This window comes from Eptesicus fuscus, chromosome 20, assembly GCF_027574615.1.
Source record: "Eptesicus fuscus isolate TK198812 chromosome 20, DD_ASM_mEF_20220401, whole genome shotgun sequence".
Taxonomy (NCBI): domain Eukaryota; kingdom Metazoa; phylum Chordata; class Mammalia; order Chiroptera; family Vespertilionidae; genus Eptesicus; species Eptesicus fuscus.
In genome coordinates, this window is record NC_072492.1 from 27,816,670 (window position 1) to 27,841,401 (window position 24,732).

At 37.8% G+C, this 24,732-nt stretch overlaps 1 protein-coding gene across 7 annotated transcripts in view; it reads left to right on the forward strand.

The window, feature by feature from the left end:
• Positions 1-24,732, forward strand: part of LOC129147399 (leucine-rich repeat-containing protein 37B-like) — an 83,385-nt gene that overhangs the window by 50,415 nt on the left and 8,238 nt on the right. For 5 of the 7 annotated variants that reach the window (XM_054709365.1, XM_054709368.1, XM_054709367.1 and 2 more), the window contains 8 exons: positions 3,757-3,828; positions 7,090-7,161; positions 7,803-7,883; positions 15,733-15,804; positions 16,422-16,496; positions 22,026-22,141; positions 23,951-24,085; positions 24,573-24,700. In XM_054709365.1, coding sequence (XP_054565340.1) covers positions 3,757-3,828; positions 7,090-7,161; positions 7,803-7,883; positions 15,733-15,804; positions 16,422-16,496; positions 22,026-22,141; positions 23,951-24,085; positions 24,573-24,700 — 751 coding nt within the window. The remainder of the gene's footprint in view (positions 1-3,756; positions 3,829-7,089; positions 7,162-7,802; positions 7,884-15,732; positions 15,805-16,421; positions 16,497-22,025; positions 22,142-23,950; positions 24,086-24,572; positions 24,701-24,732) is intronic. The other 2 variants (XM_054709363.1, XM_054709364.1) reach the window with 2 other exon arrangements.

Below are 24,732 nucleotides of genomic sequence, written 5' to 3' on the forward strand. Positions count from 1 at the left end.
TTGACAAGCCGCACACCCCGTGGTCCCGGGCACCATCGGCTGCACCTGCACCTGCACCTACAGTCCGGCCTGGGAGAGGGACAAGCAACATGTCCTGCGGTCCCAGGTGCCAGCAGCTGGGGCTGCGGCCCGGGAGAGGGGCAACCTGCATGCTCCATGGTCCCCGCAGTCCCAGGCACCAGCAGCTGTGCTTGCATCCTGGGAGAGGGACAAGCCGCCCGCTCCGTGGTCCCAGGCACCAGCAGCTGTGCCTGTGCCTGTGCCTGCGGCCTGGGAGAGGGACAAGCCACCTACACTGTGGTCCTGGGTGCCAGTGCCTGTGGTTGCAGCAGGCCTGGGTGAAGCCGGCCTGGATCCTGGTTACCTGTGGCTGGCCAGAGGGAGGGAAGTCTGGGTCCCGGGTGCCTGCCATCACCTGGAGGAATGAATCCTGGGTCCTGGGTACAGGGCGAGGTAAAGGTGGTTAGGGATGATCAGGCCAGCAGGGCAGCCATTATGGGCGATGAGGCTAGTAGGGGAGCAGTTAGGGGCAATCAGGCAGGCAAGCAAAGGGGTTAGAGGTGATCAGGAAGGCAGAGGCGTTAGAGGTGATCAGGCAGGCAGGCAGGCAAGTGGTTAGGTGCCAGCGGTCCCGGATTGCGAGAGTCAGTCAGACATCCCCCAAGGGTCCTGGATTGGAGAGGGTGCAGACTGGGCTGAGGGACCACCCGCCCATGCACGAATTTCGTGCACTAGGCCTCTAGTTTTCTCAATATAACAAAATGAAATAGCAGGTATAGTGAAAACCCTGCTTGTGCCCTCATCCACCACCCTAACATAACTGCTACTCTATGTTTACTATATTTCATCACAGACCTTTTCCCATGCATTGGCCTACATACATATTTACAGATAGCAAAATAGGTATGTTGTGTGATTTTCACTTTTTTTTTTAACATAAATGGCAACATCTGACAACTTGATTCTTTCACCTCACAATATATCTTAGACATATTTCCTTCTTGGTACATAGAGGGTAACCCAATTCATGTAAACTCCTGCATAACATTCCATAGATTAATAATCCCTCTATTGATGGATGTCTAGACTATGTGCAGTTTTTCTTATTACATGTATTGCTGCAACAAACAATTTCTTGTACATGCATTTTTTGGAACATGGGCAGGTATTTATGTAGAATAGATATTTAGGAATGTAATTGTTGGGGTGAAGACTATATTGATATCACAATTTAATTGCCTCAAAGAAGTTGTGCCAACTTACACTCCAATCAGTGGGCAACTACAGCATGTTTCCCTCTCCCCTCCTACCACTGGATAGTCTCTGTTTCTTGGCTGATTTAATAATGGGTGAATAAAACGGTCCTGACTACATTTGAATTTTTTTTATTACTTGTGAATTTAAATATCTTTATATATTTATTGAACATTTCTATTTCTCCTCTGAATTTGTCTTGTTCTTTTTTGCCCACTTTTCTTTTGCTTATCTTTATTCATTGATATGTAGAAAATTCTGTTTAGGCACATAAGTGATTTGGGAAGAAATATTTACATTCCAAGTAATTAAATGACATTTCCAAGATAGTTTGTGTGTCATATTATTAGTTCAAATTTAATAGATGTCATAAATGATGTCTCAAATAATAACAAAAGACATACTAGTCATAGTAATCTGAAAACAGGGTTTTTGAACACCCTAAAAGATTCCTCCCTTAGTCTGATATCTTATTGGTAAGGGAAAAAAAACCACCAGGCAGTTGTTTTAAATATGAATTTTTTGAAACTATATATAGTTTATTTTTTCCATGATAGTATCTGGTAATTAAAATGCAAGTCACTTGGCACAAGAAAAAAATGACATTAGTTTCCTTTAAGAAGTAGAGGGAGTGGGGTAGTCTGAAAGATGATCTAGGAAAACACTTTGGATTGTGTACCATATACCTTTGGAATTTTGAGCCATAAGAGTCCACATTACGTATTTTTTAAATAAATTGAACTTTAAACATTAATTTTGAAAAAACTTGTGTTTGGGAGTTGATACACAATAACATAACTCACATAAGGTTTGAAGATTTCTAAGCCAGCTTGAGATTTATTCTTTATAAGGAAGAGGTTCCTAACTTAGCATCAATGGTCCCCAAGTGCATGATTTCATTTTTTTAAATATATTTTTTATTGATTCAAAGAGGGAGAGGGAGATAGAAACATCAATGATAAGAGAGAATCATTGATCGGTTACCTCCTGCATGTCCTACACTGGAGCTGAGCGTGCAATCCAGTCATGTGCCCTGACCAGAATGGAACCTGGAACCCTTCAGTCAGCAGTCCGACACTATCCACTGAACCAAAACAGCTAGGGCCAGTGCACGATTTCTTAACCTTTTCCTCCCATATATCTCTGGTGATCTGCAGAAGTCTATGTTCTTAAGGACTATGTTTTTAAATGATTCATAAGTTTAAATATATAGGAAAATAAAGTAAACCTATTATTGAAATGTAGATTTCCAAATATTTTTAAAAGATTATTAATAAATCTAATTCTCCTTTTTTTTTTCTTTAATTTAATCCTCAACCAAAGATATTTTTCAATTGATTTTTTTTGGAGAGGGTGAAAAGGAGGAAGGAGGGGGAGAGAGCGAGAAAGAAAAAAAAAATCCACATGAGAGAGACACATTGATTAACTGCCGCCTGCTGACATTGGGCCCAAGGATTGAACCTGCAACTGAGATACATGCCCTTTGGTCTGTGGGCCAATGCTCTAACGACTGAGCAAAACCAACTAGGGAAAATCTCCTTCTCTTAACATATTAAATAACAAGCTATAGTGGTTGGTCTATTAACTGTTATAACTTCAAGGTAGTGATGAGAATTAATAAATGATATTTTGAGTTATGTGCAACAAATACATTATATGAAAATATCTGTGATTTTATTGGAGACCCAATGAACTACTCTACTGCTAATCTACTATGATTTGTTGCCTACATTCACAATGCAAGGCAATGCTAATTTTAGGTAGAGGCTTGTGAAAATTATCCTCCTAGGATAATTCAATCCATTCAATCCTATTCACAGACCTGTGCCCTAAAGAGATAATCAACAACTGGGAATTACATGCACACTTTTCCATGTATTCAAGAAAGTGCACTTTTCTAGGGAAAGGGTCCATAGCTTTTATAAAATTCTCACAGGGTTCTTGTCTCCAAAGATTAAGAGTCAAATGTAGGGGAGAAGAAAGACATTTCTTTTCCTATCTATAAAGCTGTCCTTACCCTCAAGAGTAATGGTAAATGAATGATTTGCTTTAAATAAAAGTAGTATACTGAAAATGATGCCTGTCATTTTGTGAAATCATGGCAAAAGTTTTATGGAACATCTGCTATGTGCCAGGATTACAGGCCCAAGAACAAAATAGACAAATTATGCCAGTTCTCAAGGGGTTTACAAATGTATAATATGAAAATATATATATACATATAACAAATACATAGATATAATTTCATGTATTGTTAAGTTCTGTGGACAGACAGAAAGCTGAGGAAGGAAAGTGAATCAATTCTAGAATGGCCTATTGTTTACACAAAGAAGATGTGAGAAAAAAGGTTTGAATAAAGAACAGATTATCTTCCTTCAATTAAATAAAAATTAGGCTATTTCGATGGCACCATTACCCACGTTTCCTTATATATTTTTCTGTGCAGTGCCTAGTTGTAGTTATTTTGCATTTTGATCCAGAAATAATGTTTTCATTTTTCAGAAATCTCAGTGGAAATAATTTGAGGGAATTACGTAAGGATTCGTTTGAAGGCCTGTTTTCCCTCCAGTATTTGTAAGTTAATTATATTTATTTATGAGTTTTTTAGTCATAATATATAAAAAATAAATAAAGGGTTCAAATGAGATCATCTCTACAATTTCTCCCCGCAATAAAATTCTACAATTCTGTAAGTCTGTGTTGGGCTCCAGCCCATTTCTAGCATTAATATTTCTTATGTATTTTCATTTTATAATCATATAGACAAGATATAGATAGGAAAAACTCTTCAGTTATTGAGTAAAAGTGTCAATGAGATCTGAGTAATTATGCACACACATATATGTACCTTGTTATATAAGTGTTCATATACCATCTGTTTATATTTAGTTTAGGGGACATGGATCATAGCACTATGTTTGTGTGTTTCTTAGAGGACATAAGTTAAGAATGATTTTTATACTTTTGAAGGGCTGTAAAAGAAAGGAAAAAAAAAGAATATGCAAGATAGACTCTCCGTGGCTTGCAAATCCTTACTGTCTGGACTTTACTGAAAAGATTTTAAAATGTTGATTTAGTAAAATGAGAGGAATTCAGTTTAATCTGAAATTGTCTCCTGTAGGACATGAAAATATAGAATATTTACATTAATTTGAATGCCATTAACCAGATTTTTAAGATAATTTTAATCTAAATGTGATTAACATTTACACATTAAATGTCTAAGCAGATGAATTATGTAAACAATATTATTAAGAACATATTAAGTTACCAAGAGAGCAAATTGGTGTTGAGGATTTCAGTGCAGGAATTGTTATACCAATACTAAAAGTAAATATATAAAATGATGGCTAAGTGGTATTGTTACAAATGACTACACTAAGTAAGCATATCAGAAATACACACTAAGTAAGCATATCAGAAATGCCCCTAACTTCACTAATTTCAAAATAAAAAGCTCTCCAGCCTCCTTGTCAAAGAAGAAATGTTTGCCTAGTAATTCTATTTACTTAGAAATAGAGAGATGCTCTTTGCTATAAAAACTCAATTATGATTCTTGGTCCATGGCACCTAGAGTTGTGTATGTCATTAATCTTTATTAAGCTAATTAATGATACTCTTTAGCAAGTGGCTTCTTTTCGCAAATGTAGAACACTTAAGTGAAGTAGGTATAAAGAGCCTCACATGACACTGAAAATAGTCGTTTGTATTATCAAAACTTTCAAGCTTCAGAGGGACATCCACTTTTGTATTGGTCTTGCATCTTGCTTCGAAACCTTACATACAGTTTGGAGGAAATAAAATGAAGTAAATAACTGCTCAATAGGTTAGGTCATTCATTACTTCTACTGTGAAATACTTTGTAAGCTAACTATTTCGTGCTAGCATAAGTATTCCCATCCACTAAAAAATGCCAATCAGTAAGCAAGCTAAAAAAGAACATACCAAGCACTGTACCTAGAACTAAGGCACAAAGATAGGTACGTCAGGGTTCCTACCCTTCTGGTAATTCATGATCTCATAGGGAAAATAAGCATATAAACTCAAACCATAGAGCACAAGTACTAAGTGGAAGGCAATGTGCTGCAGTGGCACGCAAGTGGGAGCTATGAAATAATAAAAGTACATTTCCATTTTTGTTTGTTTTGTTTTTGGTAATCCTCACCCAAGGATATTTTTCTATTGATTTTTAGGGAGAGTGGGAGAGAGAGGGAAAGACAGAGAGAGTCATCAATGTAATAGAAACACATCAATTGGTTGCCTCCTGCATGAGCCCTGACCAGGGCCCAGGCCAGAGAGGAGCCTGCAACCAAGGTACATGACCTTGACCAGCATTGAACCTAGGACCTTTTGGTCTTCAAGCTGACACTCTATTGACTGAGCCAAACTGGCTGGCACCAAAACTACATTTCTTTTAAAAGTCATTTTTCTCCCTCTACTTCCCAGCTATTTGTTTATTCTATAAATATTTGAATTATACCTGTTCATATGTCAGTAGACAATGCAAAGTAAGACCCAGTCCATACTTTAAAGGAGTTTTGCTCAGAGGAAATAGGATACAAACATAAGTGCATTAAATAGAAGAAATAGATATAGACAATGAGACATCTAAATTTGTTTTGGTCAGAGCAGATGGAAAAGAGACTTCAAGATGGATCAGCAAAGTGTTAGTAGAGCAAAGCTGTTTGAACAGGACCTTGAAGGTGCTTTGGGATTATCAGACAGCTGTCTTGGATGAAATTAGCTTGCAAAAGGAGCCTGGGGAGATGCAACACACAGGAAAAATAACTGGAGTAGCTGTAGAGTACAAGTAGGGAGAGTTAGGGAGATTAGAGCCAGATCTTCTAATGCTGTGAATGCCAAGAACCACGTTATCACAGCAGTGCTCGAGGAGAAACTTGAGCCTACAACAGAGTCACTTGGAGGGTTTGTTAAAACTCAAGCTGCACCCCCGGTTACTAATTCAATGGATCCAGAGTCAACTGAGAATTTTCATTTTCATTAAGTTCCCAAGTGATGCTGGCTGGTATTTGAGAACCACTTCTGAAGTGTTAATTGGTGACTGTGTGTCAGGATGGTTTAGCAAGGGGGAGATTATAGATGGAAACACCAGCCAGAAGACAAGTATACCCATCCAGGAAAAAAGTGAGGGACTCAAGTGGAATCAATGGAAATAAGACAGTCAATTATAGACGAGAGATGGTGTTTTCAAATAAAAATCTAGCACCATGTTGTTTTCAGTTGTCCCACCACTGTACAACTGAAGCAATTAGATCATGGGTATTAAAGCAATGTAAAATAAGAAATGAATTTCTATTAGTATAATAGTATCATTAGCTCAAAGTTCTGTATTAGTTCAAATTCTGTATTATTTAGAACAGTCACTTCCTTTTAAGTTATGTAAAAAGGCATCTTTCATTTCTTCTGGTATTGAATTTGCCTAGAAAAACAGAAGTTATCCAGGAAGGTGTAAGACTATTTCTTTTAATGTTAGAAATTTATAAATATACCTGAAGATATATAAACTTACAGCTCATAATCTAAATTTGATGAGACCACAAAGGGTCTTCTAATCAATTCTTCTGATCTCAGGAAAGATTTCCTCCAAAATCTATCAAGATCTAAAGTTGTATGTTGTATTTATGAAGATCATGAAGGTGAGGGTCTAAGGAGTGGTGAGGGTAGCGTAAGGGGCTCTAGATGGTTCAAATTACAATTCTTAAGGTTTAGAGTTTAGGCTAAAACTGAGTATTCAATATTATTCTAACCTCTTACCACTTGTTGCTACTCGTTAGATATCTAATAGCTAATTGAGGCATTATTTTCTTTTTGTAGAGATTTATCCTGCAATAAAATAGAATTTATTGAAAGGAATGCCTTCGAGTCACTACCTTTTTTACAATACATGTAAGTTATAAATATAACTTCATTGTGTTTAGAAAATTTATAAAACACAATTGTAAGCCTTTTTGTTATTTATTTTGAAATAAGATTAAAATTTTATTAGTAGAAAGCTACTAAAGTTATGTAGCAAATCCTATTTGTCTCTAGCATAGATTAGTGTGAGAATTCTCTCACATTCAAAATGAACCATTCTTTGGTTCTCAACCAGGGTGATTTTGCCCCAGGTGATACTTAGCAGTATCCAAAGAGAGTTTATGTTGTCAGAACTGTAGATTTGCTCCTGGCATCTAGTGGGTAGAGGCTAGAGTTGTTGTTTCACGTACTACAAGGCACAGGACAGCCCCCCATAATAAAAAATCATCGAGCCCAAAATGTCAATAGTGTTGAAGTTGTGTATCCCTATTCCAGAGAAAGATCAATTAATGAAAGTATTTTTTGAGCGCTTACTGTTCTGTATCTAATACACAACATGTATAAACATGAAAGCATAAACCATAAGCAAATATCTCTCACAGTGAGATTTATTTAGTGTACAGAGGTATTATTGTGGTTTTATCATATATAAATTAGAATCACTGCTAAAAGATAAATGATCTGAAAAAATCATTTTTCTCTCTTATTTTGCTTGTGTCTGTCTTTTGTAGAAATCTTGGTTGCAATTCAATCACAAAAGTGAACTTTGGAACATTTCAGGCCTCGCATGGAATGCAGTTTTTACACAAGTTGTAAGTGAAATAGAAGATGAACTCATGTAAAAAGCTATGTGTAAAAACATCATACTCGAATTGGTTGGCTGGGTATAAGCTCAGTTTGAACTCTTTCGAAAAGTTTGGCTTAAGAGTCCTTCTTTTTCCCTTTCAAATGAGGAAACTAAGGTACAAAGAGGTCAACTCATATATGGCATGCTCTGCTTTCTCCAGAACTAACCTTTGGCATGTGCAATACAAGGCACTAAGCAGATAACATTCGAAGTATCACTGTCATGGGAATCCCAGTATTGCTTCTGCTCTGATATATGAATGGTCCTTGAAATTCCACTTCTGAATTTGACTTTGATTCCTGCTCATGTGCAAAGTTCCTAACTGCTCAAGTGTATGCAACATAGAACTGAAAGAATTAAGTTTCACTCGCAGTTCTCCAGGGAGCGAAAGATGTGGATGCTTCCTCATGAGTCTCTTTTAAATGGTAAAGCAGAAAGAATTCCTAAAAAGATGCCACAAAGCAAAGCTTTTCCCAATTAGAACATGATTTTTCAGAATCTATATACCCTGAAGTGAATCTTTGAAGTATGGGAAAATATGCTATTTATGTTAAGTTGTGGTGTGCAAAAGTATTCCAAGTGATGCTGGAACCAAGAAAATACATAGCTGTAGCCTCATTCCAATTTCTTTCCTGACTACTCCTCAGTATGAAGTATGGGTTTTATTCCCTTTCAGCTAGAAAATTCTTCTCTGTGGCACAAGCAAATCATAGTGGGTATGTTCAGTGGCCTGAAAAGGATTTTAGACTCAAGATGAATATTGTCTTCCAATCTTGTCTTTGGAAAAGACTGTCTTACTGTCTTGTGGTACAGAAGTCCAGTTTCACAGAATTCATTTCAGGTTAGATGCGGGTGTTCAGGGTGTGCCTGGAGTTGGATTGACAGTTCCTGCAGATGTCCATCTGTAATGGCCTCCCCTCTTCCCTCATTAATTTGATGATGCCTCACTTGGGGAAAGAACACTTACAGCCAGTTTTCCTTTGGTCAAAGCATTTCAGAGCATGCTCATTAGGTACCTACACCAAGAGGTTTTGGTAGCATCAATATGATGTCGTAAACTCACCATCTTTACTAAGCATTGTGTAATACTGAGAGTCTCCTATAAGAATCTGAGTTTCACTATAGTTATGAAGGTAGTACAGGGGGAAATAACCAAAAATTGTGGAATCACAGTTGAAAAAAATTCAAAAACAGTGTCAGCATGTACTAAGTGCTGGGTTACCAAGAAGAACTGGACAGGGATTTATCCCCAAGAAACTTTATAATGGAAGAAGTAAGGTGAATGTTGATGGGAAAACATATGAGAGCCATGCCAGCATCTCTGCAACAGGTAACAAGATAGGAGGGAGACAACATGGGGACTGGGTGATGTGTCAAAATATTTGTAACAGAGTAGGCACCAATTTGTTTATCTTGAGTTTCTGGGTTCATCTTAAATGACAGAAAAGTTAATGAAAGGATCAGAGCTAGCTGGTGTTAGAAATAAATTAATATCCCTATCAAGTGATTTGAATAGAGCTGTATTTCTAAAACTAACTCAGAGTACTTTCAAAAGGTTGTCAGAAAACCATAAGTGAGTGTTGGGCGCTGGGCTCCTATGTTTTGGGCCAAATCTTATGGGCAAAACTAACTTGCTTCAGGAAACATTTGCCATCATGAGATACAAATTAAATTGCATCTCTTCCCAAGTCATTTTATCACTTATATAACATATTGCCGGTGTTTTCATAAGTTGGAACAATATTTTCCGCTGCATTAAATAAGTTCGTAGTAAGTGTGAGGTGGATTTGTCATGAATTGAATGAAGCTTAAGCTTCTGGGTCCTTCACCTGCATAAGTCCCTTCCACGGTCCAGCAAGTGGGAGGGGCTTAGCAATTTCCATATTCACAATTTTGCATATTTTTATTAGGATTTCCAAAAACAGATGAGGTTCAGGCTCCACAAAACCTTGATTCACCCCTGGGTTTCAGGTAATTATAATTCAGTAAGTTTATTGAGTGAAGTCTATGTTATTGACAAACACTGAATGAGCAAGTTAACCGTGTGGTAAAGAATCCATTTTGGATCTGAAATCCACCTCAGAGAAATGCCAAGAGTGTATTAATACAGTAACACTTTTTGAATGGTAGTCATAAGGCTATTTCTTTTGGATAAAATCAGGAATGAAATATATTATGGAAAACCAGCAGTGGTTGATAATCCTAAATGTTGTACTATTTTTTTCTGACGTTAAAGTGCTTCTCCTTCATTCACCTACACAGGTCCAAATTGATGGCTTATTTTATTTAAAAACACACCCATTTTTATTGATTTCAGAGAGGAAGGGAAAGAGAGAGATAGAAACATCAATGATGAGAGAGAATCATTGATCGGCTGCCTCCTGCATGCCCCACAATGGAATCAAGCCCACAACCCAGGCATGTGCCCTTGACCGGAATTGAACCTGGGACCCTTCAGTCCGCAGGCTGACGCTCTATCCACTGAGCCAAACCAGCTAGGACTGGTGGCTTATTTTAAAAACTTCTTTTAGTTCACTTCATTTATTCTAAAAATACAAGCTCCATGATTTTAGAAAGCGAAGGACTCTACAATGTAGAAAGGCTATAGCTTATCAAGATGGAGCACATTCACATGATGCGTGTCTCTGTTTCATCAATATTGTGCTACGAACATAATCAGTAAGAGAAAAAGTAAAATCCAAGCCTTATACCTATTCAAATATTTCCCACACTGTTGAGAATATCAGTGAGGTATATTAGTCCACACTATGAAGGCAAATTGAGCTGTGGTCACATAGACACCCAAATGCTCCCCTGTTCAACTAGCATTGATTCGTTTCCTTTAGATAGCTGTGAGCATGCAAGACACTACATGTATTGTCATCAGGTTTTGGTAGGTACAGAAATCCTGGCAGCTCCTTTTTAGATTCCAGAAGACATAAGCACTGAAGATAAAAATTACTATTCATTGGGATGATTTAGGGTGGTGGTTTTATTTGTAATGGTTCAAAAGTTTTGAGATTGTCATACCCAACAGCTACAATGAGACTTTACTTCTTCCAACTGCATCTTATTCTTCCCATTTGTATAGTAAAGTGTCTTCTTTCTCTCAAAAGCATAGTAATTCTTCCTCTGCCCATAATGTTTCTTTGACACCTACCTTTATTAGGTGCTTATTATGTTTCAGGCACTATACTTAGTACTTGAATGACTATACAAATAAGATAGTGTGCCTAAAGCTCTTAGAATAGTGCGTGGAACATGGTAAATGCTCATTACAAGTTAGCTCACACTATATCTCATTCTCGTTTTCCCAACAATTCTTGTGATGTAGATATCATCCCCATTGAAACTTAAAGACGTTGAATAACTTGCCTAGTTTCACACTCTTAATAAGAGGCAGAACCACTTATGAGTTTTGCAACTAATTTTCTATTCTTTTTATTTAGTTATTATGACTAATGCTACTATGGAAATTCACATACAAGTGTTTGAAGGTTTTTATTGATTTCAGAGAGGAAGGGAAAGGGAGAAAGAGAGAAACATCACCGATGAGAGAGAATCATTGATTGGCTGCCTCCTGCATGCCCCCAACTGGGGATCCAGCCCACAACCTGGGCATGTGCCCTTAATCAGAATCAAACCTGGAACCCTTCAGTCCTCAGGTCGATGCTCCAACCACTGAGAAATCAGCAAGGGCTGGATATATGTTTTTCATTCTCTTGGGTGCATACACAGGAGTGAAATTCCTGGCTCATATAGCAACTCTATGTTTAGCTTTTGTGAGGAACTGCCCAACTGTTTCCCATAGTGGCTTCACTATTTCGCATTCTCACCAACAATGTCTAAGGATTCCAATTCCTCCATGTTATTGCCAGCATTCATTATTGTCTATTTGCTTGGTTATAGCCATCTTAGTGAATGTAAAGTAGTATCTCATAGTGGCTTTGATTTATACTTCCCTAATGACTTAAGACATTGAGCATCTTTCCATGTGCTTATGGGCCATTATATTTCTTTTGGAGAAATGTCTTTAAATCTTTTGCCCATTTTAAAATTTGCTTATTTACTTTTTATTGAGTTGTAAGAGATCTTTATATATTCTGGATGTAGGAATTTATCAAATATATATTGAAAATATTTTCTCCCATTCTATGAGTTCTCTTCTCATTTTCTTGATAGTGTCTTTTGAGGCCTACAAGTCTTTCATTTTTATAAAGTTATAATCTATTTTTCCTTTAGTTGTTTGTGCTTTTAGTATCATATCTAAGAAACTATTGGGCTAATATAAAAGCCATAGAGATTTACTCCTTGCTTTCTTCTAAGAGTTGTATAGTTTTAACTCTTACATTTAGGTACTTGATTCATTTTGAGTTAATTTTTATATATGGTGTGAAGTATAGGCAGAATCCAACTTCATTATTTTGCATGTGGATATACAGTTGTCTCAGCCCCATTTGAAAAGATGATTCTTTGCACATTGAATTGTTTTGGCATCCTTGTTAAAAATAAATAGACAATACATGTGAGGGTTTCTTTCTGGACTGTCAATTTGGTCCATTGATTTATATGTCTAGCCTTATGCCAGTACCACACTGATTGTTGTAGTTTTGAATTGGGTTTTGAACCCAGGGCCTATGAGTCTTCCCATGTTGTTCTTTATCAAGATTGTTTTGGCTTTATCTGTCCTTTGAATTGCCACATGATTTTAGAATTAGCTTGTAAATTTTTGAAAAGTCAGTTTGGATTTTGATAGGTGTTGCAATGAAACAATAGATTAATTTGGAGAGTAGAGCCATTTTAATTAACAGTATCATCTTCTGATCCATGAACACAGCATATCTTTCCATTTACTTACATCTTAATTTTTTTAGTCAATGCTGTTTTAGTTTTCAGTATGAGTCATGAAGTTTGGTTGATTTTTTTACTAAGTATTTCATTCTTTTTCATGCATTATAGATGGAACTAGAGGCCCGTTCTGTACACGAATTCTTGCACTGGTGGGGTCCCTAGGCCTGGACTGCTGGATTGGGCCAAAACCAGCTCTGACCCCCTGAGGGGTCCCAGATTGCAAGAGGGCACGGGCCAGACCGAGGGAATCCACTGGTGCACAATGGGGGATGGGGAGAGACGCAGGATGTTGGCATCTGGAGAGAGACCACAGGAGGGCTCCAGGGCATGTCAGGCCCATCTCACTCAGTCCCAATCGGCTGGACCCCAGCAGCAAGCTAACCTACCAGTCGGAGCATCTGCCCACTGGTGGTCAATGCATGTCATAGTGAATGGTTGAGTGGTCTTAGCATATCATTAGCATATTATGCTTTGATTGGTTGAATGGCCAACCAGTTGACTGGACACTTTGCATATTAGGCTTTTATTATATAGGATTATTTTCTTAATTTCAGTTTTGGATTACTCATTGCTCAATGTGTATAGAATTACAGCTAATTTTTTTCATATTGGTTTTGTATCCTTCAACCTTGCTGAACGTATTAGTGGTAATAGTTCTGTTTGTTTTCTTAAAATATATTTTTATTGATTTCAGAGAAGAAGGGAGAGGGAGAAAGAGAGAAAAACATCAGTGATGAGAGAGAATTAATGATCTGCTGCCTCCTGCATGTCCCACACTGGAGATCAAGTCTGCAACCTCGGCATGTGCCTTGACCAGGAATTGGTCGATGCTCAACCACTGAACCACACCAGCCAGGCTGGTGGTAATAGTTTTTTTATTTTTAGATTCCGGGGAATATGTTTCATGGTCTTCCAGTTTCCCGGGCATATGTTGGAGTACTTCAAAGTCTCTATGGACATCTCATTTCTCAGCTTTTCCTTTTAACTTTTTTTGTTAGCCTATTTTTTATACCAACTTTTATCCATTGTCTCAGCAGCTGCCATGTTAAAACATACACATGAAATGGTTTTCACAAAATACCCTCTGAGGACAGAGGCTTTAGAGGCTAGGCAGCGCTCGGGTCAAAAACAAGCCTTTAAAGTGTGGTCTTCCAGGGAACCACCAGACAGGTAAACGACAGATCTTTGGGAATATGATTTCATTACATTCTGCTTTCGGTGGTACTGGGGCTGTGGGCTGTTTTTCACAGTTACCCCAAAGGTGGAGAACAAAGCTCTAGGATGAGTTAAAGCAACACAGATCACTGTTCTTACAGAAATCAATAATTTCTCTTGACTAAATGTTCCCTGGATTCCTCCAAGCCTGATGGTTAAATTTACAGAGTTTGAAAAAGTTGATTTGACCATTTTTTGCCAGTTGTTTTGTAGGAATGAATTTCTACGTGTCCTTACTCCATCATTCTCACTGATTTGCCTACAACATGGTTTTGAATTTCTGAAGTCTCAATGACTATAAGCTAGTTAAATATTTAACCATGGGCAATCATTCGCAAACAGGAATAAAGAGAAAAAATGTACTTCTCATAGAGGCTGTCCCAGATGGGTACATGAAATTTGAAAAGGTATTTCTATGTCTAGTGGTCTCAGAATTAAGGTTAAAGTAACAAGCTATTTTTAATCCCTTTTCTTAATAGAGCTTAAACATGGGTTTTAAGGTCAGAACTGAGTACAAATTCCAGCTCTGCTTTTCACTAGCTTGACAATCTAGGACAACTTATATAACCTCTCTGTGCCTCAGCTTCCTCATTTGTAAAATGGGGTAATAATATATATCAATAAAGTTATTGTGAGGATTAAATATGAAATGTTCATAACAGCTGCTCAACAGCCTAATAGATCTTAGCTGTGATAACAATCTTTATAATAGTCTGCAAAAATATTCTAATGACTTTTGAGTAGTTAACCTAAAGACAGATTTTCTTCTTGTTTTTTGTTTGTCTTGTTTTACTTGTATGTTTATAGAATTGAGAAGAACATTTATTTCAGCTTTGGGAATAAAAATGTGTGCCAATTAACAAATTTGTTTATTTTGTTGATATATAACCAAAATGTTACTTATTTATTAAACAAACATCTATTAAATGCCTAGTAAATGTCAGGCAGTAACAGTCCAAGAAATTGGCAAGTAAACAAGTGATCTACATACAATGTAACAAAGCCTGTGATACAAAAATACACATGGGAGTATGTGATAGGAGCATGCTTTCATCAGTTCCTCATAGATTTATCCTTTTTTTTTTTTTTGCTCCAAAACCAAGGAGTTAGACCTATTTTTCTCTTTAACTGGTAGTTTAAAATGGATTTTTTAAAATTTCTGGAGATGAAAGAAAAGCATCTTGAATTATGGAGGACACTAGAAATAGTATTTCCTGTTGAGCAGGAGCTTCCTATCAGCAGAGTCACTAACAGGGTTTTCTTTTTTTCTCTTTTTAAATGTATTTTTATTGATTTCAGAGAAGAAGAGAGAGGGAGAGATAGAAACATTAATGATGAGAGAGAATCATTGATTGGCTGCCTCTTGCACTCCCCATTCTGGGGAATCAAACCCACAACCCTGGGATTGTGCCCTGACCTGGGAATTGAACTGTTACCTCATGGTTCATAGGTCAACGCTCAACCAGAGTCTCACGGGTCGGGCATTAATAGCGTTCTTTGGCACACTTTTTTATTTGCTATCCACTTTCCCCCATTTTATTTACATGCTCTTCTCCATTTTATCACTTAGAGACCTGGGTAGTTCCCCAAAAAAGAATGCTTTAGGGATTCTTAAGGGTGATCCAAAGGTAAAGACAGAAAATTATTTTTTTAACCTTCAAGTTTTGTACCAACAAAATGAATATAAGCTTTCATGGCAGTTATTGAAAATAACTAGCGGACAGCTTTAATTCTACTGTATTTTTCAGAATTCTCAATCGTAATCCTCTGACAACTGTTCAAGATCCATATCTTTTTAATTTGCCAGCATTGAAATATCTGTAAGTATTGTAACAATTTCATGGCTCGTGAGATGATTTCTGCTCTTTATTACTTTCATCAAAGATTAAATATTTTGCATTTTGATTAAAAAGTCATAATTTAAATTTTAACTGGGTTATTGAAAGTGACTATTGGCACAGAAAAATTATTAAGAAAGACTGTACAAGGGCATAACAGCCAGGAGAGGAAAGGAGGAAGGGGAGCAGGGTTGAAGAACACATTCAGACATGAAACATGTAGATGCATGTAGAAGTACCATGGATCTCAGGAGGAAAAAGGGAATAAGTTGTAATATAAATATATTATATATATTTAATATACATATATTAAAAAGAATAATCAAGTGGTGGTTGCAATTGAGAAAGACAAATAGGATAATGGTAAAAATCACAAACACAGATTGTACTATTCACCAAAGTAATTGATTTGATGATGCAAATAAATTTAAATTTCTTCAAGAAGAGCTCTCGGAAAATATCACCTATGGCAAATAAATTCTTGAGTTGGCTTGACAGAGAAGCCAGAATTGAAGTAACCCGATGTTGTTAAATGTCTTTTTAGATATAGAATTTTTGTCTTTAGTTCATATCATGCATGTTTGGTCCTTCTCCTTCAGAGACATGGGAGCAACCCACGTGTCACTTACAACAGTTGATAACATCCTCAAGATGACCCTTACACTAGAAAAACTGTAAGTTGGTTTTTCTTATATTTATTTTCACTTAGTTATTATTTTAGGTTTGCTTTATTATTTTTGTAAGTCAGGTTTTTTGAGGTATAAATTTTATCAAATAAAATTCACTCTTTTAACCCTGGCCAGTGTTTCTTAATAGTTAGAGCACTGGTCCCACACTGAAGGGTCTCAGGTTTAATTTCCAGTCCAGAGCATGTACCTGGGATGCAGGTTTGATCCCTGGCCCTGGTTGGGTGCCTGCAGAAGGCAACCAATCAATGTGTTTTTCTCATATCAATGTTTCTCTCTCTCCCTCTCCCCTCTCCCCATCTTCCCTCCCTTCCTCAGGTGAGGATTAACAAAAACAAAAACAAAACAAAACAAAAGAACACTTTAAAAGTGTACAGTTAGTGAGTTTTGATAAATGTGTGGTTTTGATCAATGTACCACCATCACATTAGAGATACAGAACACTTTTGTCATCCCATAAAGGCTCCTCATGTTTCTTTGCAGTCAGTTCCCCCACCACCAGCCCCTGGTGAGCACCAATCTGATTTTTGTCATTATAGCCTTGCCTTTTCCAAGATGTCTTATAAATGGAATAATGTGGAGTGTAGCCTTTTGTATTTGGCTTCTTTCATGTAGCATAACCCCCTTTTTAAAATACATTTATACATGTTGCTGCGTTTATTATTAGTTCTTTAGTTTTTATTGCTGCATAGTATTCCAATTGTGTGTATATACCAGTTTGTTTATGCAGTCATCAGTGAATGGATATTCTAGATTTTTGGTTATTAAGAATAAAGCTGCTAAAAACACCCACATGACTCAGCCGTGAGTAACTCAACGGTTGAGAGTCAACCTATGAATCAGGGGGTCATGGTTCAATTCCCAGTCAGGGCACATGTGTGGGCTGTGGGCTTGCAGGAGGTAGCTGGTCAATGGTTCTAGCTAATCATTGATGTTTCTATCTTCCTCTTCCTCTCTGAAATCAATAAAAATATATTTTTAAAGGATAAAAATACAAGCACTCACATACAGGTCTTGGTGTGAAAATACATTTTCATTGCTTTGGGGTAAAATACCTAAGGTGGGGTTGCTGCATCATATGCTGACTACATATTTAATTAGTTAAGAACCGCTAAACTGTGTTCTAAAATGGTTGTACCATCTTGCCTTCCCACCAACAGTAGATGAGAGCTGCAATTGCTTCACACTTTCACCTGACCTTTATATTTGTATGTTTTTTAATTAGCCTTTCTAGTAGGAATGTATTTAGATTGCAGTGTGGTTTTAATTTACATTTCTCTAATAACTGATGGTGTGGAATGTCTATGTGAAAATATCTTTTTCAATGAAGTGTCTGTTCAAATCCATTTTTTTTAATGGAAAATGCTCATTTTATACTTTTTAATATATTTTATTGATTTTTTACAGAGAGGAAGAGAGAGGGATAGAGAGTTAGAAACATCAATGAGAGAGAAACATCAATCAGCTGCCTTCTGCACACTCCCTACTGGGTATGTGCCCGAAACCAAGGTACATGCCCTTGACCGGAATCGAACCTTGAGTCCGCAGGCCGAAGCTCTATCCACTGAGCCAAACCTATTAGGGCCAAATCCACGTTTTAATTGGATATTTATCTTATTGACTTTTAAGAGTTTTATAATGTAAGTCCTTTCTGCAAGATATGTGTTTAGTAAACATCTTCTCCCAGGTTGTGACTGTGTTTGTTCTCTTAAAAGTATCTCTGAAGATGAAAAGTTTTTAATTTTGATGAACTCTAATTCATCAAACTCTAATTCAGCATTTTTTAAAATTTGGTTTGTACTTTTCTGTTCTTATCTAAGAACTAGAAGCCCGATGCATGAAGATTCGTGCTAGAATGGGCTTTCCTTTCCCTGGCTGCCAGCACCGCCTTTCCACTCTGGCCCAGCCCCTTTCTGCTCAGGCCATGGAGCCGCCTCTCTCCACTCAGGCCCGCCTTCCCACACTGCCCAGAGGCCCTGAGAGACTGGGGGTGGGGCAGAACACCTGCATTGTTGCCATTGCGACGTTGCAAGGGTCCCACTGTGTCACTTGGCACATGTGTATGCAAATTAACTGCCATCTTTGTTGGGTTGATTTGCATATCACTTCTGATTGGCTGGTGGTGTAGCAGAGGTACAGCCAATTTACATGTTTGTCTATTATTAGGTAAGATTTCTTGTGTAAGAACCCATTGTCTAATCCAAAATCACATAGATTTTCTCCTGTTTTCTTCCATATGTTGTCTAGTTATGTTTAGGTCTATGATCCATTTTGAGTAATTTTTATATGTGGTATAAAGTAAGGGTCAGGGGTTTTTTGTTTTTTTTTGTTTTAAAAAATATTTCTGCGAACCCTCATTGTGACAGTTTATTACAGAACTTATTGCATCTTAAATTGTGCTCCCCCTCCCAATATGGCAGGCTAATAGAAACTTGCTGTTATGCTAAGGATAATTGAGGATATTACATGAAATTAGTATAGGAAAGGGCTCTGCTATTACCAGTGTGCTCCAACTGCCTTTGACAGGCCAGCCTACAAATGACTGTCATCCGCACATTGTCGTATCTGTTGGTGATTATCTAACCTCATCTTCCTCAGTTCTCCCATAGCATCTGCCACAGTCAATCCTTCCCTTGTCAGTTAGATGACTTTCTCTAGGATATTCAAAATTGTTGCTCTGTAGAACTACAATACTATTAATGCACTGAAGAAATTAAATTCCTTCACTATAATATTACATAATAAAGAGTTGACATTCCAGTTTTCCCAGTTGTCCACATCATTTACTTCTAACAACTTTTTGAGGTATAATTGACATATGATAATTTCTATTTATAAATATATATTGGTTTATATACACTCATATGTCTTTTTATAGAAATTTTATAGTTCTAGGTTTTACACTAGGTCTTTCAACCAATATATATTCATACACCACAAAACCATCACCAAAATCAAACTGTCTATAACCTCAGAAATTCGCATCATGTCTCTTTTTAAAGTTTCCTTCCATTCGTTCCCCTTGCCATCCCCAATTCCTATGCAAGCGTCGATATGTTTTCTGTTGCTATAGGTTAGTTTGCATTTTCTAGAATTTTATGTAAACTAGAGGCCCAGTGCGTGAAATTTGTGCATGGAGGGGGGTGTCCCTCAGCCCAGCCTGCACTCTCTCCAATCTGGGACCCCTCGGGGGATGTCTGACTGCCTGTTTAGACCCGATCCCCATCGGGATTGGGCCTGAACAGGCAGTCGGACATCCCTCTCACAATCCAGGACTGCTGGCTCCCAACTGCTCACCTGCCTGCCTTCCTGATCACCCCTAACCCCTTCTGCCTGCCAGTCTGATAACCCCCTAACCACTCCCCTGCCAGCCTGATTGATGCCTAACTGCTCCCCTGCCAGCCAGTTTGCCCCTAACTGCTCTCCCCTGCAAGCCTGGGTCCTCTCCAACTGCCCTCCTTTGCAGGCCTGGTCCCTCCCAACTGCCCTCCCCTGCTGGCTATCTTGTGGTGGCCCTCTTGTGTCCACCTGGGGGCAGGATCTTTGACCACATGGGGGCAGCCATCTTGTGTGTTGGAGTGATGGTCAATCTGCATATTACTCTTTTATTAGATAGGATAGAGGCCTGGTGCATGGGTGGGGGCCAGCTTGTTTGTCCTGAAGGGTGTCCCAGATCAAGTTGGGGGTTTCCTTGGGACATAGGGTGGCTTGGGCGAGGGGCCTGTGGTGGTTTGCAGGCCAGCCACACCCCCTGGCGACCCAAGCAAAGGCTGGAAGCAGGTATCTGGGATTTATGTATCTTCTAAATAATTGAAACTTTGTAGCATGGAGTGGAGCCAAGCCTCCTGCTTGCTCTGTGGTGGCAACCATTTCTGTTGGGATTTATGTATCTTCTATAATTGAAACTTTGTAGCCTGGAATGGAGGCCTAGGCCAGCAAGGGCAGGTGGAAAGCTTGGTTTCCTCCATTGCCAGGGAAACCCAAGCCTCCCTCATGCTGTCTGTGGCCACAGCTATCTTGGTTGAGTTTATTTGCATATTTGCTCCTGACTGGCTGGTGTGCGTGGTTTGTGGGTGTAGCAGAGGTACAGTCATTTTGCATATTACTCTTTTATTAGATAGGATGGAATCATACAGTATCTACTCTTTTCTAACTGGCTTCCTTTACTCAGATGATTATTTTAAGATTCATTCATGTTGTTATGTATATAGATAATTCATTTCTTTTTATTGCTGAAAAGTATTTCATTATATATAGATATATCAGTATTTTTCATTGATGAATCAGTATTGATGGCTATTTGAGTTGTTCCAATTTTTTACTATTACAAATAAAGCTATTATGAATATTTATATAGAAGTCTTTTTATGGCAATATACTTCTATTTCTCTTAATACCTGGAAGTGAAATGACTGGAACAGACAGTAGGTGTATGTTTAAGTTTTTTTAAAAACTATTTTCAAAGATGGTTGTATGATTTTACATCCCTACCATTGTATGAGAATTTCATTTTCTTCACATGTTTGCCAATACCTGATATGACCATTCTGTTTAATTTTGGCTTAATAGGTGTGTAGTGGTATCTCAGTGTAGCTCTAATTTGCATTTCCCTAATGTTTAATAATGTAAAATATATTTTCATATGTTCAGTTGCCATCGTAAATCTTTGAATCATTTATCTATTTTATATTGAGTTTTGGTTATTTATATATTCTGAAAACAAGTCCTATATTAAATATGTCAATTGGTAAGTATTTGCTCCCATTCTGTGGCTTGTTTCTTCATTCTCCCAAGAGTGTTCTTTGTGGGGCAGAAATTCTTAATTTCAATAATGATCAGTTAATCCCTTTTTTGTTTTTTATATTCTGCTTTTGGTATTGTATCTAAGAAATCTTGCCCAATTCAAGGTCATAAAGATTTTCCTGTATGTTTCCTTATAGAAGTTTTATAGTTCTACGTTTTACATTTAGATCTTTCAACCAACTTAAGTCTATTTCTGTATATGGTTTGGGTTGAAATTCCTTTTTTTTACATGGAGATATCCAATTGTCCCAGCACCTTTCGTTGAAAAGACTATTCTTTTTTCATTTTTTAGCTGGCATTATTCTATAAATAGCTTATCCCTTTTCTTTTTGAGTATCATTGTAAACTCATGGGCTCTTCCTTAAAATAATTACTTTATATTTTATTAACATTATTTGTTGTGGTTGGGAGAAAGAGATACATCTGAATTAAACTACAGATCAGTGTCACCCAGTTCTAATCCCTATCACCTTTATTCTAGGCATCCCATACCTACTGCCATTCTTACCCTTCTGTTGGGCATTTCTTTCCTCTTTTCTATTTATTTACAATATTCATGAGCAGCAAATGGCCAACTGATGACTACAAAACTCTTCAGGAGAGATGCCCCAACAATTCTCTTTGCCCAGCCCTGTGGTAGCCTTGGCCTACCTCTTCTACCTACTCAGGTAATTCTTTTGCCACTAATTCAATTCTTTTTGTTTCCATTTATAGGATCTTACCTAACCATTTGGCCTGCTGCCTCTGCCAATATAAAAATATTATTGAGGCTGTCGCCAAGTCAATCAAACTGCATTGTGACAATATGTGTCTGGCAAAAACACATTGTGGTGAGTTTAAACTGCTCATGATAAACTTTTTAATTTTTATTTTGTTCTTATTTGTAATCAATAATGATAAGTTTGTAAGTAAATAAAGTAACTGCATTATTTTTATTCATTGACTCATAGTTCAACTCTAACATTTTAAGCACTACTCCTTGCTAAAAGTCAGATGAAGGGGAAGGGTATTAACAGTAATGGCGACATAGTGTGTGCTGTGCTCTCTGCTGGGTGCGTTACTTCCAAATGAGAACTTGTTCATTAGTGAGTCACAGTTGGTAAACTGTTTTGTATGCATTAGGTTTTAATTACCATTTCCCTTGTAGGACAGATATAGATACATTTTTGTTTTTGCAAGTTTATGAAAAGAGTACAAATGGTGCTGTTTTATGTTTTATTTGGAAACAGAGTTTTTGGATCCATCACCAGAAGCTGCTACCCGGCCCTTCTAAGGCACGGGAGGCTCTTTATTCTTAGACGGTCCAACTCTGAACTGGCTCTGAAGCACAAGGTTTTCTATCCACCAGACACTCGTGTGCTTTTAAGTATTTTTCTACACATTAGGTTTACTGGCAGCTACTTGATAACTTCCAAAGTGTACTTTAATGCCCAGATAACTTGAATATGGATTTCTGTCAGTGATCTGGAGCACACCATAAATAATACTGCTGTGCTACTTACATGAAATCAGTGTTGCTTATTTTTCAAAACAATGTTTTGACTAATTATATTACTCCCTTCTGCCCCAACAGTGGGCAGAAGAGGCATTTTAATCTCCTTTTCCAGGTCAGTAAAAACAAGATCAGAAAGAGCTAAGAGCTGTCACCTAGTGCCCAGTTATCCAGGTCTCCAGCTCCTAGTTTTGGGCTCTCCGCAAGTCCATGCTCTTTCCCAAGACGTTCCCTCCTTCTCTGACCCTTATCACCACCAGCAATACTTTTAATTCTTCTGAAAATTCTTGTGTACCACCTGACAATGGCACACTTGAGCTTCACACAATCAGAAACTTTGGATGGTTCCCCAAGTAAAGCTGAAAATATAAGAAATGACAAGAAAGGATAGCAAAGTAGGCATCTGACAAAAGTTATTTTTTCCCTTGTGTATTTTAGAACCCCAAGTATTATTCCATAGTTTATTGAACATTCCACAGTGATACACAACCTGGCAAGTCTCTTAACGTACATCCCAGATGCCTGCCTAAATCTTAAGCACAGAGCGAGGGTAGACATGTTGTTTTTCTGTATAGAGCCTTCCGTTATGGGGCTGGCTTATGTAGAAGCAGGGCCCAAGTAAGGAGCCAGTGGGTTAGTGGAGAAGGGTGTGCCCAGATGAGGACCTGTTAGCAGTGGGTGTTCATCATGGTCATCTGTGATGGTAGCAAGAACACAAGCACCCTGAAGAGTGGAGAGAGGAAGCCTCAGGCTCCCTCTGCATCTGAGGCAGCACAGGATGGGGTGTGTGAATGTGAGGAGTCACAGTAGGACCACAGAGAGTCTAACTGAGTGGGTCTTCGAGCCTTGGCTTTTCTCCAGTAACCGGCAACTGGCCTTGGGGACCAATGGAATAATCCTAAATATAGTCACCATATGTCATGCTATGGAATGTTCTAAGTAAATAACCACTTTTTAAAAAGATGCATTTTCTCCTTTTGTTGTGTCAAAAATTATAGGTCTAAGTTGGGATATATTTTTCTCCTCTCTAAATGGCACTCAAATATTTGCTGATTCCCTATTTATTTGACTGGGATGTATGGCTGTGGACAGACAAATAACTGTCCCACGAGTCTTTCAATATCAAATGTGATCTCTTTTTTGACAGATGAAAAAGTGCTTACAGAAGGACCATTCATGAAAATATTACAAGGCCGGAAGAATTACAACAACACTGAGCTGACTATTGAGCCAGAGAGGGCATCCTCAAAGAAAAATAGCGATACTTTGTCAGCCTTCATGAGTGAGCAGCTAGACTTTAATGATAAAAAATATTATTAGTGTACTGAATTACATATTGCCTTATTTCATTTTTGAAAATAAATTTTTATTGACTTTGAGAGGGAGAGGGAGAGAGATAAAAACATCAACGATGAGAGAGAATAATTGATCAGCTGCCTCCTCCAGTCCCCTCACTTGGAATGGAACCTGCAACCCAGGCATGTGCCCTGATCAAGAATCGAACCATGACCTCCTGGTTCATAGGTCAGTGCTCACCACTGAGCCACACTGGCCTGGCAACCTTATTGGAGGGAATATCTTCTTGGAGGAATATCTAGAAGATACAGAATCAATGTTATTAGCATTCATTAAACTCCCCTTTTCAATTGTACACAATGCAGATATGCCCCAGAGTCATTTGATAAACAACAGAGGGAACCCTTCTCTTAAACCTGAATTATATAATTCAAGTTTCAAAAATAAATTGAGGAAACTATTTTCTGGAACAGGCCTACTGATGAAATTGCTTGATGAGCAGCAGGAAGTAAAGGTTTCCAAGGGAGAGTGGGATACCGAACAATGGAAAAATGACAGGATGGAAGCCCCGGGGGAACAGGAAGAGGAGGAGTCATATGAGGTGAGGACAGCTCCTGTAACACAGAACCTGGG